Raw genomic sequence first — 19,545 nt, 5'->3', positions numbered from 1 at the left:
AACAACAATAAAAGTTTTCTATTGTGTACAGAGAGGGAGGAAAGTGTCACTATTGAGCAGTGTAGACTGATGGAGAAAGACACGTGCCACAGGACTTGAATAGCATAGCACATACAGTACTGTATAGAGGATGTACTGTAGCCTATATGAATGCCCTTCAAGTCGTCAATATGGCCCTTTTAGCATGTGCTATAGTTGCTCAGTTGATCCATGTAATTGATACTTATCTGGTAACTCTACCTTGGTGTTTCAATCTGAAAATGGCATCAAGGACAAATGTGGTGCAACAGCAAATTGCTTTTGTTATTCATTCATTTTTGGAAAGGACATAGCTAATGTGCCTTAATGTTGTAAAATTAGCTGATAGATAAAAGCTGACATTGCTACCAATTTATAATTCCAAGCAAATAAAAGCTGCTTTTGTTTTCCTTTGGAAAATGACCAGCAGGTGGCACACACTGACACAGTTTCCTCTGTACGACAGTCCAGGACACAGTACAGTAACCTACTTCATTATGTCCAAGGTCTTTGTCTGAAATCTCAGTGGACTTGCAATTGTTTGTTAGAGACCATCTGAATGATTTGAAATGAGTCAATTTACAATCTGTCTCATGTTCCCTGATGCCCTGATTTTAAAAACATATATTTTTATGGTGAGTAAACAAAACCTGTCAAAGAAATAGAAACTATGCGTTCTCAAATCTGATGCTTTTCAACAGGAAATGCGGGAAACAAATGGCAGCGCTCTGACATTGCAATCAGGAACTCAGCAGGCAGTGATGATGTGCAGTGGCAGTGGGTGACCTTTTACTGGAGGACACACACTCAGCTGCTATAACGTCATCAGCTCCGACTGCAGTTCCCCTGTGCAGCCACTAGGGGGCAAATAATTGGCAGTGTCTGTAGTGCTGATGTAGATTACGCTCCTGACCTGGAGTTAAAGGGAAAATCCATCCTGAAATAGATTTCAAATAAGTTACTTCTACAATATTGTATTCTGGGTTTGAACAAATTAATATTTTTTTTTCAGCTGAACAGATGAGACCTAGGCTGCAGTGATCTTATTATTTAGAAAACAAAACAAAACAAAAAATCCTGGATTTGTTCCATAGTGGAGGCATTTTCTCACTCACAGATGGGCGCTCTGCCTGCATGCAACATCTTAAACAAAACCTCTGTGCACTCATTGAGTTTGACATTCAAGAACCTTACCGTGGGTAATTATAATGTAGAATCATTTAAACACATTTTTTGTATAATAAACAAAACATTGTGAGTAAAAACATGCATAAATGTACCAACACTAACATTAAGCTTTTAATATTTTCCACAGTGTCCTGTCATTATTAACTCCTGTGACCAGTTCAGCCATCTGTCAATCCCTCTCCCCTCCTCACAGCTGTTTGGACAAAGACTAAATACTTAAACACATTACTATAGCTACCTTGGCACTATAGCCGTAGTCATAGTGAATATGTACTGATCACGATGTTTATAGTTGAGGTGGAGACTGTTCTGTATCAGAGGTGCTCTATGACTCATTGCATGTAGCTGCGCTGATACAGTGCCCAATACTTTTTTGTGTATCACGAGCACAAACGGCTTCTAGGTATTTCTGTAGCCTATCAGCTTACACCTGTCTGGGGTCACGACCTGCCCTAAGAAGCACCCATAGGGACCCCAGCTGCTATTCAGTGCCATTCGACTCTTTTTAGTTTATCATCGGCAACACCATCGTGCCTCGGAGAACTCGCACTCCTAATAATATAATGCAGTCGCCTAAAAATCTGAAAACATAAAGTGTCTCTAACAAATCCAATTTTCTGCTATCTGGGTGAACCATAATGAATATAGCATGACCGGTTTCGCCTCTAACAGGATGATAATGCAGACTCTGCACCAGTATGATGCAGCCCCGCAGAATTGCAGTGTCTGCAGCAGAAACTGAATGACCTTGCTTCAAGGTCGCAATGACACTGCCGTCAGTTTTTCCTCTCATGCGCGCACCACGGAAATCCTGTCCCGAGCCTGCTGCATACATGGGATCACATCAAGACATAAACACACAGTTGTCCTGCTCCTCTCACACACAAGAGGGGAATGCAAGTGAGGCTTTAGTGCTTATTGGTTTAGCAGACTAGACTAACGTTTAATAGTCTATAATTAGAGCTAGATAACGCTGGGGTCTTGGGGGGGAAATACGCACTTATCCAAATAATACAGCAGCTTGGCTACCACATCTAAACCTGACGTTTATTCTTTATGAATTGAAATCTGTGGAGAGGGTTATTATCTCTTGTCACAACTTCTCTCTCTGTGCCAGCTGCTACCAGGCATGTTGGAGAGAGCACGGGCAGCCTATTTCTAGCAACAGCAGGCTGCAAAGTTAGACATAAATTTCATATAATTGTTTATTATCTACTATGTGTTAAACCAAGCCTGAGTTGCATGTGCTTAATAAGGGATCTCTGAGACATGCCCGGTTAGATCCCCTTTGTTATCGCATCTGGAAAAACTATGTTGCAGGTTGCTGCTTTTTTTTTTTTTTTTTTTTTTTTTTAATCCTAACTAAAATCCCTTGATTATTTGCCTTTCTCATGCCATTGCAGTGATCTCCTGATCTCCTCCTCCTTGGCAGCTGCCCTGCGTAGTGGTGGAGTGAGCAAGGTCAGTGTCACAAGACCGACAGCATGACTACATTTTCCATAGAGGTGTGCCGCTCGCTCAACAGCAGCAGCACCAGCACCAGCAGCCCCCTAAATCTTTTGTCATAACTTAATCAAATAAACCATCTAATTTTGCATTGTATGATATAGCAATTTTGAGTTAAAAGCCACAACAAAACTACCGTAAACGGATTAAACCTATGATGAAATCAAGAGAAGTACCCAGTGCCCACTGTGTAACGTTATTTCATAATTTCATATGGGGGGAGGGTTTGCTTCTGCATGCATATCCAGATAGGTTTACTGTAGAATTGCACAACACAACAGATTTGTATGAAAACTGATCTGAAAGCAGCATCAGACAAATGACTATACAGCAGCATACCTCGACTACATTGGGATTAACGTTGACTGGGTCATATTTTTTTTTCCTCGACTTGCAGGCCATTATTATAATGCTGCTGACGCTGGTGGAAGGTGCGTATAGACGTAACGGAGACACAGCAGACGCAAACCGGAGCGAGGGAGGAGAAAAGGCACGGGATAGAGAACTACGTCACTGCGCTGCGTCAAGTTGCCAAGAGAAACCGCTGGAGAAGCCGGAAGTAGAATCTTTTCGGCTCCTTAAAAATAAACCTGTGATTTATGTTAGCTTTAGTAATATCATTATTCTGGGAAGTATAATGCACATTCAGGCAGTAGACGGTGAGTTTTTCATACAAGGTTGCATTTCTGCTCTGGGGGGGTTGCTCGGCTACGCGTGTTATGCTAAAACGTCGACGTAGTTTTATTGTGAAACATAATTTTCTGACCGGAAATCCAGTTTTTCTTCGCGAAGTCTTGACGTTAATATCCAACTACAACCTCAGTTGTGGGAAGCCGAAGACGAAAAAATTATAACAGCGGGGGTACGGAACCGACCAGGCAGGATAAGACCAGTGTGTCGCCGGTTGTTGTTGCCATAACCTAATTACACACGGTAACGGTAGTGATGCGATGTGAGACACCGGGCGAAGCTTGGACAGCGCCATTAAAGCGGCTCAACCGAGTGTGGACTTGACTTGCCAGCAGCGAAGAAGCAGAAGACTTGACTGACTTCACATAAAAACAAGCCCTGGCTGCGATGTTTCTACGTTTCCCAGTAAGTAGCCCCCTTCTTTTCTCACAGCCTTCTTCTTACAGCAGAGAGACTGGGAGCAGCAGCAGCAGCAGAGGGGATTTGGGGCTGATATTATTATGAAGAGGAGGTGTCAGCTGTCTTTTAACTGTGGCCCTGATGTGCACGCACGGTTCGTCTGGCTGGCTGGCAGAGAGCTGTAAGTTCGCGTGGCCACGTTATTGGGGGTAGGGGGCACGGCTCGAGCCACTGAATAAATAGTTAGTGCGTTGTGTTATAACGTGCAGATGAGCTTCATATGTGCAGCCTTTTATTACCCGCAATCTCACACAACCTCCTGACTGATTCACACATAGCTAGATAAATGCCACCACCCTCAGTAATGGTAAACGCTGTAGTCGCATGTTAAAAAAAAAACACCCACAAAAATCTCCGTAATAAACGAGATGCATGGGAATTTGTAGAATAAATGAAAATGCAGGATGAGCATCAGCTGAATTTGGATGCAGGGGATAATTGTCGCCGTATGGTTCACCGCATGCAATCACTTAAAAAGACAAGTCAGCAAATGACACACTTTCTTCAACTGTGCACACTTTACAGTATGTGTATCCCCCACCACCACCCACACACACACGCACACATACACACTCACACACGAGTTATTCTTCTGTCTGTGTGGTTAACACACTGAACACACTGAAACCTGCTGGACCAGGATTGAGATCACTGATCTCAAGGCATAATCCACTTTGGCAATTAACCTTTCACCGGTCCGAGATCAGTAGGCAAGGTCACCCCTGGGTGCTGTTCTCGCCGTCTCCACAGTGTGCCGCATTTAAAAGCCTCAAACTGAGTTTTATGTACAGTGTGATGCAGTCAGTGACAAAGGCCACTGGTGCCCCCTAACAAAACTATGATAAGCAGCTTTAAGGACTGATTCTTGTGCTGACATATGACTTTTAGTTTAAAAGTGTAAACAAAGATAACATTTAGCACAAAGAAGATATTGAGTTTATGTCTTTTATCTGTTTTTTATTCATCAGTCAGCTGTAATTGAAATCCGGATATATCTTAATTTAAATTAACCTACTTTTGAAATGTCACTTTACTTTTTAAAAGGGAAGTTGTCATTGCTGGTCACTTCCAAACAATACGACTAAAGCACGGCAGCTCGTTTCCACATTTTAGTCTTGTTGCTCAAGGTTAAAGTGCTCTAAATAAACTGAAGTCCCCTTTGCTGCAATTTGACATTTAATGTTGTTGGCTTTTTAAATGTCCAAAGGCAGAGTTGCATTTGCTCTTTAAAGACTAACTTGAACAATGTTTCATATATTGTCTTTAAAAACAAATTAAAACCAGCCTCTTTAATTATTTACAGGGAGTTATCACCAAACTTCAGCTTATGACTTTGAGTAAGAGACAAGGTGTTGGCTTTACTCTGTCTGTCCTTCAAGCATTCCTGTGGCTGTGACCTTTGGAGTGTGTCACGCAGTGTAAGGGGGAGGGTACTCCAGCAGCGTGCAGAAATCTGGATAGATACAGTGGGTTATGTATTTTAGGAAGGAAAAGTCTTTGTTACAAGTATACACACATGCTCCCCTAGAGGTAACAAAACTACTGTATAGAGGTTTTTTTCTGTCACATATGGAGATTTACACTGCTATAATTAATAGCTTTTTAATAATCAAGTATGTAAAACTACCTCTCACACACCATGGTCATTATGCGATTTGGCCAAAATCACAAGTGGAAGGTCTACATGAAGCATAATAACACCGGCCTGTCATAATATCCTCACACTCACAAATCTTTGCTTCTTTTGCAGGTGTCCTGAAAACTGCAGACGTCTACCCCAACAATAGCACTTCATTAAGCCGCCGCCAGGAGTGAGGGATATATAGGCTTCAAACTAGAGTTCACCAAACAGGTAATCTATTCTCACATCACCTTTTATGCTGATGAAATATCGCACCATTAGGCTATGCTTTGAATGGGATTATGTTGGTTATTTGTATTCTGTAGCCCAGGTGCCTCACTTGCGTCTGTGTTTGTTCTTGTAGGGCGTTAATGGACTTCTAGCTGACAATGTTAATGTCCTCTTTAGAAAATACTCTAATCAAGAGGTGGAGAAAGAAATGCAGCTCCTCACCTGAAATAGAAAATGATTTTTATAGGTGTTAGCCAACCTATTTTCAATCCATTAAGAGACTTGATAGACTATAAGATGTTGCAATCAAGCTATTCAAAGGGACGTGTTTCTGCAGGGCTTATTATCCAGCTGCTACATAGATAAGAGGAGTGTGAGGAGAGACTGGGGCAATGAATGTATTGGTTGGAAGTGCTCAATGATACCATGACTTTGAGGTTCTTGGTTTATGGGGATGCTCTTTGCAGCATGAGGAGAAAATAATATCTGCAGCAGTTTTGATCAAACATACTCAAATGTATGCCTATATCATAATGCAAAGACTGGTTACCTACAATTTCATAATTTGTAGAGCAAAAACAACCACTCACTGATTACACGAGTCAAAGTCTGCTTGAGTCAGATTGTTGATACCTTGGTATAATAGCTGAGCTCTCCAGACTGCCCCTAAATGGGGGCATTTTGCCCCAAAAATTTGAGTAAATCTGTCATCTACTTGCACATGTAGGCTACAACCAGTAAATTGCTGTTTTTTATTATACACTCATAGAATCTGGAGTGTGTCATTACAGGTGGCAGGCCAAGGTGTATGAGGATCATGAATGAAAAGGAAATGTGAATATTTGCTTTGCAAGTCGATTTCTGCCCCTAACTTCTCTGTTTGCACTCCTAAAATTCAAAGTTGGGGGCCACTCTGCTCTTAGTAAAAAAAAAAAAGTTAGTCTGGAGCCCTGAGTAAATTAAATTTGACCAGCATTATATAGGCCTATATTATATTTACAATATCCCTCCTTTAGTAATACCTGGAATAAGTATTTTCATTCCTATGTATGTGAGATAGTGTAAAGTTACTATTCATTCAAGCCTATAATGCTCCTTACACAGAGCTCCTTGCACTAAAGTCTTTTAGCTACAGTAACCTATATCCATCCTTTATCATTTACCAGCTGTTAATAGGGAAAGCCGATTGTAGCCCGGCCCCAACACTACACAACACAACACAACATACAGCCAGGCAGCAACACGAGCTAGCGGGCGCTGCGCTGGGCTGGCAGCCTGGAAACTGATTTTTCTTTCTGCTGTCAGACCTGTGTCATGTTATCACAGCGAGGAGAGACTCAAGTGCTGCACTAGTCACCGGCTATCAGGTAAGATGCAGCCTTAGCCCGGGTTAGAGTGACAAAAATAAACCCCGGGAGGAGAGAGAGAGAGGGGTAGAGCTGGTCAGTCAGGATTAACGATAGCTACTGCTAGCTTTAGTGAGCTAATGCTAACGCTAACCCTTACAGCTATTGTAATGGGTTAGCTCCTGCGGCTAATGCTAATGCTAACTAGCCCACATCAGTTTAAAGTACACACGACACGTTTCTATGGTGAGTTCAAGAGCACACCGAGCTATTCCCCCAACCCCACTCACCCGGGTTTACACGCACTTTAATCTAGTATTTTATTTTCTATTTTATTATTAATAATATTTATCTAATGATTTGGTAGCCACATAGCTTTTCCCCCAACATTTGTATGCACTTCAGTCCGTTGTTCCTCATTTGACCAAACCAGATGTCGACTTGGACCAGCGGTGCACATGGTGTCATGTACTATACAAGGGTGGTGGTGGTGGTGTGGTGGTGGGGTCCACATGCCGGTCAAGAAGTCAGAGCAAACTGAAGAACCACACACACACACTGCTGAACTGATTATCTGGTCCACGCAGGTATCATTAGGTCTGAGGAGGCATTATTCACCAAGCTCGTAAACTCAGGCCAAGTAAGCTAAACTTTAAACAGGTTACTGTCACCCCCCTCTCCCTCTCCCTCTCCCTCTCCCTTCCTTGCTGCTTGCCAAAGAGTGTTACAATCAAGTCCAGAGGGGGCAAACTCCAAACAAAGTATAGGACTTGAAGCCAGTATAGGACTGGGTTATCTGCTGTAGCAATAAATTTCATAAAGGCTTTCTGGGGTTTGTACTTAATGATATCTGGAGGAAGTATTATGTTCCTTGCCTAGTGTTTTGTCACATGAAAAGTCTTCATCTGCCACCACGATTCACTTAATTGCATGTTATTGTATGTATGTGTACATACAAGTACATACTCAGTACACTGTACATGTTTAAAGTACATGCTTTGCATCCAGGGACTCAATTTTTAAACTAAAAGCCTCTAGTGAACAGCGTTGATTGCCTCATTAGTATTGAGGTGTTTTATTTTTACTTTTTCATAAGAGTCATGCTTAATAAATTAATGCACTTTACGACGTGCAGTGAATCTGGATGTAAAGATGTCAGTTCATTATAGATGTGATCTGTATGTGGGTCATGTATAACATGTATTAATAATGCTGCAAACTGATATAAATAAACATACAACACACTGGTATAGGACCGAGTGCTTGTTGATTATGTGCCATAAACAGTCAGATACTTGATTAATAGCTTACTAGTCAGAGTTATTTTGTGATTTAATCGTATAACCTTATTTTAAGTAAACACAATGAAAAGAGGCGAGCCTTTGATTAATTATGCTAAACACCCATTGGTTTATTTAATCAGGACAATCACTGAAACCAGTGTGTACTGAGTATACATGCATGATGTAGTCACTGTGGGCAGGGCCAGGGACTCGAGTAATGAGTGAACAATGCATTTTCAATATTGCAACACTTCAAAACCAAGTACATGGCTGGAGTGGCCATGGTCCATGTGGCACATCGAGGACATAGATGATAACTGCTGTGGAACAGTTGTAAACAATAAAAAGTCACTAAAGCCTGCTGGAAAAGTTGCTAAATGTCATTAGATGACATAACGCACTAATTAGTATATTCATGATGTCACTGTGTCATATTTGCATCCTGCCTCCATCTTTCCTCCTCTCTGTAGCCGCATATACAATATTCCTAATTCAGCTGATCTCATTTACATACATTTTCAAGCTCTGTTGTCAGACAGACAACTGAACGAGCATGAAATAGTGACACAAATGCAGCACATCAAGACTGCATGTTAATCAGCAGTCACTTCCCAGCTGTTAGTCTGCTCAAATCCTGATTTTATAACCACACCATTGTTGGACATAAGTTAAATTCAAAGACTGCTATTTACTTGTACCTGAAATGATAACTCAAAGAGAAAGTTAGAAAGCACTAGAATATTTTTCTTATTCTTCTGCTGCTCTCTGGTTCATTAACTGCTGCTCTGCCTTTCTGCCACCCACTGAACAGAGCAGACACACAGAGAGGCGTCCCTGTGGCTCGTGGTGACTTATCTCCTATAGAAAGTAGCAAAGGTTTGTCAAAAATGTCGCTAGATCTGTCGCTATAGGTGAAAAAAGTCATCAAGGGGATCGGCCAACCAATGACATCCCTGACTTCAGAGTCACTCAGTCGCTCGTTGGACCGTGGCGCGTCTAGATGGAGCAGGAGGTGGGAAAAAACGTTGGTTATTGAAATTGATTGGCAGTATATATGCATGGGAAAATGACAAGTCACTTTCAGGTCTTAACTGGATTGAGGCTATTTAGGCTGCAGAGATCCCATCTCATTGTCTTCACGCAGTGATCTATTAAGCTGGAACAAGAGCACAATCGTTTGAGTAAGGCTCTGCATTAATGTCTTCACTGATGAGTTGAAGCCTAGACACAGAGAGAGCACATGCTACAGTTCATGCTCCTACCCTGAAGATCCCCTCTTCACTTTTCACCCATTTTTATGATCCCTGAGGAGCTGCTGATAAAGTCAGTTACAACAGGACAGACTATATTTCTAATACCAAAGAATAAAAATCAGCTTCAGACAGTCTGACGAAACATGAGCGGTTTGCTTCTGGCTATCGAGTATAGCGACTAGGTCTGCTTATAGGGGTGTAATTACAGGAGTGGTACTGTACACCTACAGAAGAGTCTGAATTAATTACCCTGGTTTTGGCAGGGGAGAGAGGAGTGGTCACTTTGCTCACACAAACATTCACCCAGCTCCCTGCTCAGCTGCTTTGTAGTAAAAAACAACAACTTCCGGTGTCAAAGAGGTCAGACTGCTCTTAGGCTAATTGTCTTATATAAAATGGACACACAATATGATTGACATTAAGGGTCCAGACATTTGGCATTAGGACTAAGTAACTGGGAGCTGAGTAACAACTTAAAAGCATGAAACACACTTACTCATGCTGATCTAACCCCACATTACTCTCTGGGTTTACATTTGGTGGTGGAGGTGGTGCAACAGGACACTCAACTAAGGGATGATGCATCTTTTCTTGGAAGTGTCAATGTGTTTTCTTTTGTCTTAAGGATTTTTACTTTTGGGCAAAATTATGAGCAAACTTAACATTAGCAGCTGTTAACCAATCAACCATTGTACAGTACGTGCTTTAAGCAGAGCTACTTTCCAAGGGCAAACTGGACGTTATGATGACTCTAGTGTCAAGATTGGTCCGACAGTGACAGACTAGCTGGTTAGCATGTTACACAAGAAAATAACTGATATAGAAGCAAAGTTGATGAGAAATTAAGGAACTAATTGATGTTCATCTTGCAACATTTGTTTTTGACTGGAAGGTAAACAGCTTTTCATGCTAACGTTGGCTATGGAGCAATAGCAAAACATAAGAATGGCTCCTCTGAATATTTTCCGTACACTCTGGTTAGAAAATTGTAATGTCTATTAAAAGAAAAAAGAATATGGCAGAGGTCTGCTGCCCCATGCAGCGATGACATAGTGCCACCACAATATTTAATTTCCGTTGTTACTTTTAGAAATCGTTTTCAAGCAAAAATAGTTATAACACAGCAACACTTGACTTTTTGATGTCATGTTCAGCTCTGTGATAGACACTGTGAGAATGATAGATTATAGATAAGGTAAACAACTACTGATGTGTCTACCCTACATATTCTGTTACAGGCAATATCTACTGATTGTTTTGTTTGTGGTTGTCCATCAAGCGGTCGGTGGCCTCTTTCTGTAATTAAGATGAGAAATACAGCAGCTATGTTAAGTTGGCAGGGGAACAGTTTGCTGCAGCAGTCTGTCTCACTCGCACATAAGTTATGCGTCTGAATAGGGAAGCACGGGTATTGTTTATGAGCACAGCAACCTCCATCTGGTCACCTTGGCTATTTTGATGTCTAGGAATGTCACAGACAAAGACTTGACACTGCTGGAGTGCTTCAAGTACCGTATAGCTTTATTTTAGGCATGAAAGGTCCTGGTTTGGTGAATCTAAGTGTTTTTTGATGGCTCAGAAAGCCCAGCTGAGCAAAAAATAGCACAGAACAACACAGGGACGAAGTTCTGCTAAAGAACAAGAGAGGGAACAAGCAGGCCCTTTGTGATGATGTCGATACAAAATTTGAGTGCTTTTCAGTTCAGGCTTTCAGCAAAGAAGTACGACCATGACTCGGAGTTGATTTTTTTTTTCTTCACTTTTTTGTTTCCGCCCCATTCCTGTGTTTACACTCAAACCAACCTTAAAGGTGTTAAGTGTAAACAGTAAAGGTTGGTGTAAACACTTGGAGACAGGTTTTAAAGTCGTAGGATTGGCATGGCCACAGGCCCTTGAGCTCATCATTTCGTATTTACAGCCTCTCTTTTAGTAGGTAGTGGAATTGCATATATTTTTATTATAAAAATGCTGATATGTGCTGAAATAAGATTCTCTATTAGAAATCTGCGCATAGTTTATATATCTTTATCCAAATTATGCAATTTCAGTTGTTCATTTTCATTTGGTGGCATGAAGATGGCGTAAAAACACATCGAGCTGTTATTTCTTTATTTACTTGACCTTTTCTTCTTTGTTTATTTTTCCCCCTGTAGGCATCATGTCTTCCAGGGAGCGTCGCTCTGATGTCTACATAAAGGCCGAACCGAGCAGTCCAGAGGGAGGCGGGGGAGGTCGGACCAGCCCTGGCGGAGCCTCCTCAGACTCGTCTCAAAGTGGAGGTGGAGGAACCAGAGGAGACAGCACTAAGCGTTACTCTCCGCCGCTCTACACACCGGCCCTGCGTTGCCACTTCAAAGACGAAGGCGGCGACGGGGCAGAGGAGGGCTCCACTGGAAACGGAGCGGGGCGGTGCAAGTACGCCCTGAGCACACTACCCAAACGGCTCTGTTTAGTATGTGGAGACGTGGCCTCAGGTTATCACTATGGTGTGGCATCATGTGAGGCCTGCAAGGCATTCTTCAAGAGAACCATCCAAGGTGGGTGTTGTGGTGGTTTAAGTGTTTACATCGCAATCACAGTGTACACAACCTCTGCACTGTAAAAGTTTGATGGGATTTACTTTTCACAATGTTGATATTCTTTTACACACAGATTGATTCTAGTATTCCACAAAAGTGTTTATTAACCTTTCAAACATACAAGCTCAATCACTTCAACTAGTTAAATACTGGAATCTGTGGTGAGTTCAGATTCAAATCTAGCTATGACATTCAGGACTGGTCTTATTTTCACTTATCTTCAGTCTGTTTGTCATCAAATATGGTCCCAGAGACTTGTACTGTTGCAGGAACTGCTACAGAGGCAGTTTTCAGTAGTTAAAACACTTTGTCACTGTGAAGGTTGAGTCTGAATATGGATGTGGTCAGAATTTAACCTTGAGTACTAACAATATAACCATAGTAACTGAGTACTAATGGACCAGGATGACTATATACAGTATTTTAATGGTCAGCAGCTACTGGATGTTTTTGTAAATTCATTTAAAACATGCCTTTTTATTAGCTCAAATATGAAAGATTTGGATACATCTCTAGTCAATATAGTGGTTAAAAGGTCTGAGGAATCCAGCAGTGGATGCATGCTTCAGTGCACTATCACTACAAACACGCCATCTGGTTTATAAGGGTTTGTTAAACAAAAACCTTGAACCTTTGACACTTACCATGGAGGGTGGGTTAGCTAGTTTCTGTTGTGGGGTTGTTTTACTCATCTCAAATGTTCATAAGTGTGTTTCCTAATTGTTCCTTCAACTGTCAACGGTATTCTCCCATAAAGGTAACATTGAATACAGCTGTCCAGCTTCAAACGAGTGTGAGATCACCAAAAGGCGCAGAAAGGCTTGCCAGGCATGCCGCTTCACCAAGTGCCTCAAAGTAGGCATGCTGAAAGAAGGTGAGTGTTTATGTTGTGCAGCAGCTGTGTGTTCACGCTCTGATATTACATCTTGAGTTATTGTACTGATCTTTTTTAATAGAATATGTTCATTCTGTGTTTTCAACGCATAACTCATAAATACTTTTTTTTGTTTCACCACGTTAGGGGTTCGTCTCGACAGGGTCCGAGGCGGCAGACAGAAGTACAAAAGGCGCCCAGAAGTGGAGAATGCAACATACCAGAATGCCCCTCTACCACTTACAAAGGAGAGTGAAAAAGGTGGGATTTATATTCTTGTCTTGCCAATAGTTCAGTGGTTTAATGGAAAGTATCAGCCCTAGCTAAAAAAGACCGTAGGTGCCATGTTTCTGTAGCAACTCTGTAAGGATGCAGTCAGCTCACACATTCACTGTATTTGACACTTGAGCTCTGATTAATGAGAATGGGTTTCAGTCCATCTTGCAGTAAGAGATGTCCTGCTGCTGCCAGGCAACAAACTACTGCCTATTGATCAGTTCTTAGCTGACAAAATGTATCTATCTAGCAAAAGCAGTTATATTAAGTCAATTAAAAACATAGTAATAACAGAAGTGTTCAAGTTTGGGGTGGTCATTTTATCTGGATGGGCACCTCTTTGCTGAGATAGTGCTGCCTAAAACATGTGACATATGATGGATAGATAAAACCATGAAGTGTCCAGAGTGTGCACACTGGAGAGCTTATTGGAATTGATTAGGAAACAGCGCCCTCTGCTGCTAAAACGTTTTTACAAACCAGTGCCCTTGCTTACAGTCAGCAATACAGGAGCAAAAATAATTTAAGTGCAGATTTGGATGACCTAACTCGGAGATCTTGATTTACATAAACCTGGCTGAGGAGTTGAGTAAGTTTTGAGTAAACTTTCAGTTGCACTCATACTTGTACTTGCACTCTCAAGCCTACATTTGAAATGGGGACATGGAAACTTGCAGTATGAGTGTATTGCAGTGTGTAACACAGTCAACACTTGTGCAGATCATTATGTTGCAATAGTTAAGGAAATGACAGAGTTAAAATTCAGGGGATCAATATGTCTCAATCAATATCTGAATGCATACTGCAGTTTTTATTTGCGCGTCATATTAATCTACTCGTGTCGCGTCTATTTTCCAACAGGCTCCTCCAACATCATCGTGTCCCACCTCCTAGTGGCAGAGCCAGAAAAACTATTTGCCATGCCAGATCCTCTGCAGCCGGACACAGCCCAGCGGACGCTCACCACCCTTTGTGACCTTGCTGACCGTGAGCTGGTCGTCATCATCGGCTGGGCCAAACACATTCCAGGTGAGGGTTTCATAAAGGAGGAGGGGAGAGGTCGTGACATCATGGCGTTGGAAGACAACAGCAGGAGGCAATAACTTCTGATGCCTATATTTTCTACACTGCTTTTATAATACCCATTATATAAAGCTGCTGACTCTGATGGATGAACTGTGTAACTGATAGGTGCAGAGAAACCTGTAGACTAAATATAAACTGGAACAAATTAAATTATTTTCAGATGCATTATGTTTTAGGAAGAAGAGCTGCAGTTCTTAACTGAATTATAAGATAGAGTTGGGTCACCAGCTGCCAACATTATGGAGCCCATTATTTGGTCACCACAAAGACGGGGGTCCTGTCTGTGTTTGCTGTGTCCGTTCACACCAAAAATGTAAACATATTTACCAGTTTTCCTCCTCTGCTTATACATTCTCCTCTCTTTATCTCTCTCTCTGTGTTCCCCTGCAGGCTTTCTGTCGCTCTCCCTCGCAGACCAGATGTCTGTGCTGCAGTCAGTGTGGCTGGAGGTGCTGGTGCTGGGCGTAGCGTACCGCTCGCTCGGCTGTGAAGATGAGGTGGTGTTTGCAGAGGATTTTGTCCTTGACGAGGAGATGTCACGTGTTGCAGGACTGACAGAGCTAAATGCAGCAATTAGTCAACTTGCTCGCCGTTTCCGTGCACTAAATGTGGACCGGGAGGAATTTGTCATGCTAAAAGCCATCGCACTCACTAACTCAGGTACTTATTGTTGTGTAGTTGAACAATAACGCAGACATTTACATGATACTCAGTATTTTCATGAGCCTACATTTACATACATCTTACAAAACTATTATTAGTTGTTCTTTTTTCCTGTATGTTGCAGTTTTTCATATCAGTAGGTTTTCTGATGCATCTTTTAGTGGGGTCACTTCAGCTGCCTCCTCTGATGTCAAAGGAAAATTAAATTTTTCTGAAATTAAATTTTCAGCTTAGACTTGGCTGACCGCTCACCACCTCTGCTAACCAATTTCTTAGGAAAACCCTGTACATAATTAGGTGTGCAACAAAAGTTACATTCAGACTCCAGTTTATTAGGTTCATAGTTAGACTGATATTAAAGACAATAAATGATACAGAGTCACTTGTTTGAAACTATTTTGTTAGGTTTTCGTTGCTCAAACTGTCTGGTCTTTATTAGGGCTACAGTTCGCAGTGCTGTTGAACTACATTGCCTTACACTGGCAAGTGTTTCTTATATTTAGTCTACCTTTTCCAGATTTCCAGATCTCTGCATCATATGATTTGACATAATGACAAACCACAATAACCACAATAACCAGAAAGTTGAATCAGCACCTCTCGAAAACTGAACCATCAGCCTTAGCTAGGTAGGCAAAGCAATTTTATTTGCATAGCCCGTTTGTCTCAAAGGTGTTCCTAATATATTTGGTCTCAAACTATTTGATTGTATGTTGTGTTGGTTAATCAATTCATTAGTCCTCTCCTAAGCATGGCATTGGTAGCAACAAAACCAGCAGATTAGCTGTGGGGGGGCAGACAATGGCTGTTTCCCAGGTTTTCAGCCTGATGGGATTATGTTCACGTCAGCAGCCTGCAGTCCTTGACAACAGGAGAATGGCTGTATTACCAGTGCAGGTGCAGTGAAGGTGGTTTTTGAGTTCTAGGTCAAATTAAAAAAGGTTTGTAGCAGGTGTACCTCACTCAGAAACTTCCCTTAGACATCCCTTAAAGATCTATGAACATATCTAGGGTTAGGGTTATGCCCTGCAAGTGCCACAGATCCACAGTTTGTTTTATAAATAAAAACCGTCATTAGCTTGTATTTGTGTTAACATTTTTCTCTGACAAAAGATGAGAAACTCGTCGTTGTGTCCTAAATCTGCCTTATCTCTGCTGTTCTGCCAGACTCCGTTTACATCGAGGATATGGAGGCTGTGCAGAAGCTGCGGGACCTCCTCCACCAGGCCCTGCTGGAGCTAGAGTGTCAGCGGCGACCAGACGACCCCCAGCGGGCGGGACGCCTCCTTTTAACATTGCCTCTCCTTCGACAGACTGCTGGTCGTGCTCTTACCACCTTTTACAGCATCAAGACCCGTGGAGGTGTACCCATGCACAAACTATTCCTGGAGATGCTGGAAGCCATGATGGACTCTCCCTAGTGCAGAGAGCAACACGCGTGAAGTGAATGCAGAGAAAGACCCAACAGAGATCTCGTCTTCATGACTGGATGAGTGGCTAAAGAGAAAGGAAAAGATTTTGTTATAGAATTAATAATAAGGAAAATGGTCCTTTTTACCCTTTAGGCTACATGAAGAAAGAAAAAGAATATGACTAAAGAAAAACCTCATGTAATGTCTCCGAGTGGGATTGCTTACCAGTAAGATGTAAACTGCCAAACTTCAGTTAAAGGCTTCAAGATCCAAGAGTGAAAACATTTAACACGAATGACAGAGTACTTCTCAGTTTCAACTATTTTCATGGTGTGTTTCATCACAGCATCAGTCTGCAGTTGCATAACCACTGAAGGACAACTTTTAGGTACCCAAGAACAGACTGCAATCATGTGGCTCTTAACTTTTTAAAAATAATGCAACATCTACTTATGAAAGCCATTATATAATATCCGGTGAAAGACTTGAGGGTCCAGTCAGATTGACATGCACATGGAGTGCTTGTATTCACAATAGTTTAGCGTGCCGTTGTAGGCAAATTCATAAGAATTACTTGCAATATGTTAAAAGCAATATAATGACTCGATTATTGTCTGTCACAATGGTGAAACATCTAGTTGTGCGTGTATATCAGTAGTTCTCCACTCTCAGGACCCCGGGTGCTGATTTCTTTTTTAAAACCCATGCTTCTAGATGAGCCGTGTACGGGTTGGGGGAGTTTCACAAGTGAGTAGGTGTAAAAAAAGCTGGTAGGAGAGAAAACCAGCAGCACTTTTTGGGGTTAAATACTGGAATTGGGAACCACTGGTATACATAGTAGGTGCAGAATTCTTTATAAAAAAGATTGAGCAGTTGATTTGTTGTCCAGAGGAAGTGCACATGAATTGATTGTGTGCTCATTAAATGCTCTACTTGGAAGGTAATATATTCGGTGTTGTATGTTAATCTACTGGCACACAGAACTGGCTTCCATACAAGCAAACGTGTGTGTACATGTGCAGTCAAAACCAATGAGCTACGCTGAGATCAGGGAAGAAAACAGCTCTGACATTAAAGCCAGTGTGGCAACATCAGTGGTTAGAAAACAAATGCATATGCCTCATCTGCTTTTTTAATACTATCCTCCTCTAGATCTAACCACTATTTTTGTCTTCAGCAGCTGTAACGGTCTGCCCTACGTGACCCATTTATCAGTGGGCTATAATGTATAACACTAACCCATATGTATGATCGACAGGTTTTATGATGAGATTTTGCTGTATTTTCTGCAGCAGTGAAGAGCGCTGCAAGAAAGATCTGTCAATTGCTTCAAAGCGAGATCCCTCCTTTGTGTTCGTCTGTTGAACTTTAACTTGTTAAGTGCCCGTAAAGGGCTCAGGGCAACAAGAAATGCAACTTATGCCACACCTGACAACATCCTGAAAGTCCTACTACTCATTGTTCAGCAGGTTTGTATACTCACATTATAAATGATCATTATAATAAGCTTTACTCGCAATGCAAAGCTACAGTATCTGATGTAAAAAATCAGATCCCTAAAAATAATAGTTAGTGGCCAACGGGCCATTAACCTTTTAGCCATGTACAGTTACATTTAAATAAACATGCAATTCACGGAGGAAGACAACAAAGCCAGCAAATGTGATACAAATTCCCCATTACTAATATATTTGTGCAGCTCACAGTGTTCTGAAATTTGTAAAGACTTGAAAACTCCTTTTTCATACATTTTTCCTTTCTAGGATTTAAGGGTATTTTATTTACATTGTGACACGCTGTTGTGGGTTTGGTATTGAAATGAAGCTTCCATTCATATTCTGAATGTTTGTTTTTTGTTTTTGTTTTTTTTGGTTGTGTGTTTTCTCAAGCTAATTGTCATTTAGGGATCAATTTACATGGCTATAGATCCAGCTGCATGGTGAGGCTACAGAGGGCTACCTCAGGAGGCAGAGCAAGCCAGTTGGCCAAATAACTGTGGAGACGCGTGTTGTTCTTGATCTTTTGACACGTCAGGTTCAATTTGAATATTGGGTATGCTGAATGTCTTGCAGTTGTGCAAACACCTGAGATTATCTTTTCTTTGTTTTCATAGCTCAAAGGTGTATATGGCTCATTAATCATGTTTTTTAAAAAATAAGATTGTGCTCCATGGTACAGAGTATCGCACACTGGGAGGCACGCTTACAGTTGATATGGTTTCATAGGATTAATGGTGGAGCTTGAAAACTCTGGAGGCCAGTTGAAATAGAAAACGGTTCATTTTGTCACACAGGTGTAGCCACAGCTAGCACTGTGGAGCAGGGATTGATATGTCTGGCAAAATGTGACGCACCTGTTTGGTTTTGTTTGTCATAGGTTACAGCTTACATGTTCATGTCATCAAAGTTTTTTGCTCTATGATTTGTTTACTAACCTTATTTCTTGAATAGTGATCAGATTTATGAAGCAAACAAATAAATATAGATGCCTGGGTCTAACTAGAGCTTTTAAAAACTGTCATTTACATAAAGGTAAATCTTTTCATTAGCATACAAATGTTTTAGGTAAGGTGGGCTAGGGTGAAGGCAGGGTCATTTGCAGTGTCACTGTTAAAAATTATACAGTCATTTGTAGTTTCTATAAAATATGTGTGCATTAATATAAATGAGCAATACAATAAATTACCAAACCTCACACATTTCCTTGTATAGCCACAGTGTACATTTAACATTGCCAGTTATAATGAAGAATAGCTACTAAACGTTATATTATTTAGAGGTTCAAATCAATGTTTGTATTTTGAAAGACTATTTAAATGATTAAATTCTATTTTTTACTCAATTTACTGTTGTTTGTTGACACTGCTTTATTTTTGTGTGTGATATTGGCTGTGAATTTCTGTGTGTAGGCTATTTTTTTTCCCATTTAGATAAAAAAAAAAGTTTAATGTCCTTGTCTAAACATGTCCACATAAAAATCACTGTGAAAAAAGTGAGATCTTCCACTGTCTGATGCAACAGGGAGTGGATTATTGTAGGTGCTTTGTGTTGTGTAATAAAA

General features: G+C 41.1%; 1 protein-coding gene across 3 annotated transcripts; it reads left to right on the top strand.

The window, feature by feature from the left end:
• The first annotated feature begins 3,535 nt into the window (after positions 1 to 3,535).
• Positions 3,536 to 19,488, top strand: esrra (estrogen-related receptor alpha). 3 transcript variants are annotated; one of them, XM_083986522.1, is made up of 8 exons: positions 3,536 to 3,807; positions 5,612 to 5,713; positions 11,749 to 12,132; positions 12,932 to 13,048; positions 13,196 to 13,309; positions 14,186 to 14,353; positions 14,801 to 15,070; positions 16,241 to 19,488. In XM_083986522.1, the coding sequence occupies exons 3-8, from the start codon at positions 11,754 to 11,756 to the stop codon at positions 16,492 to 16,494; spliced, it is 1,302 nt and encodes a 433-aa protein (XP_083842648.1). In that variant the 5' UTR covers positions 3,536 to 3,807; positions 5,612 to 5,713; positions 11,749 to 11,753; the 3' UTR covers positions 16,495 to 19,488. The 3 variants fall into 3 exon arrangements, with proteins under 3 accessions (XP_083842648.1, XP_083842649.1, XP_083842650.1); XM_083986523.1 differs by lacking the exon at positions 3,536 to 3,807 and adding an exon at positions 3,844 to 3,982; XM_083986524.1 differs by lacking the exons at positions 3,536 to 3,807; positions 5,612 to 5,713 and adding an exon at positions 6,956 to 7,080.
• The last annotated feature ends 57 nt before the right edge of the window (positions 19,489 to 19,545 follow it).

The sequence above is a fragment of the Trachurus trachurus genome (assembly GCF_905171665.1).
Source record: "Trachurus trachurus genome assembly, chromosome: 14".
Lineage (NCBI taxonomy): Eukaryota > Metazoa > Chordata > Actinopteri > Carangiformes > Carangidae > Trachurus > Trachurus trachurus.
Note: the sequence above shows the minus strand (reverse complement) of the source record. Positions and strands in the feature narration are given on the sequence as shown.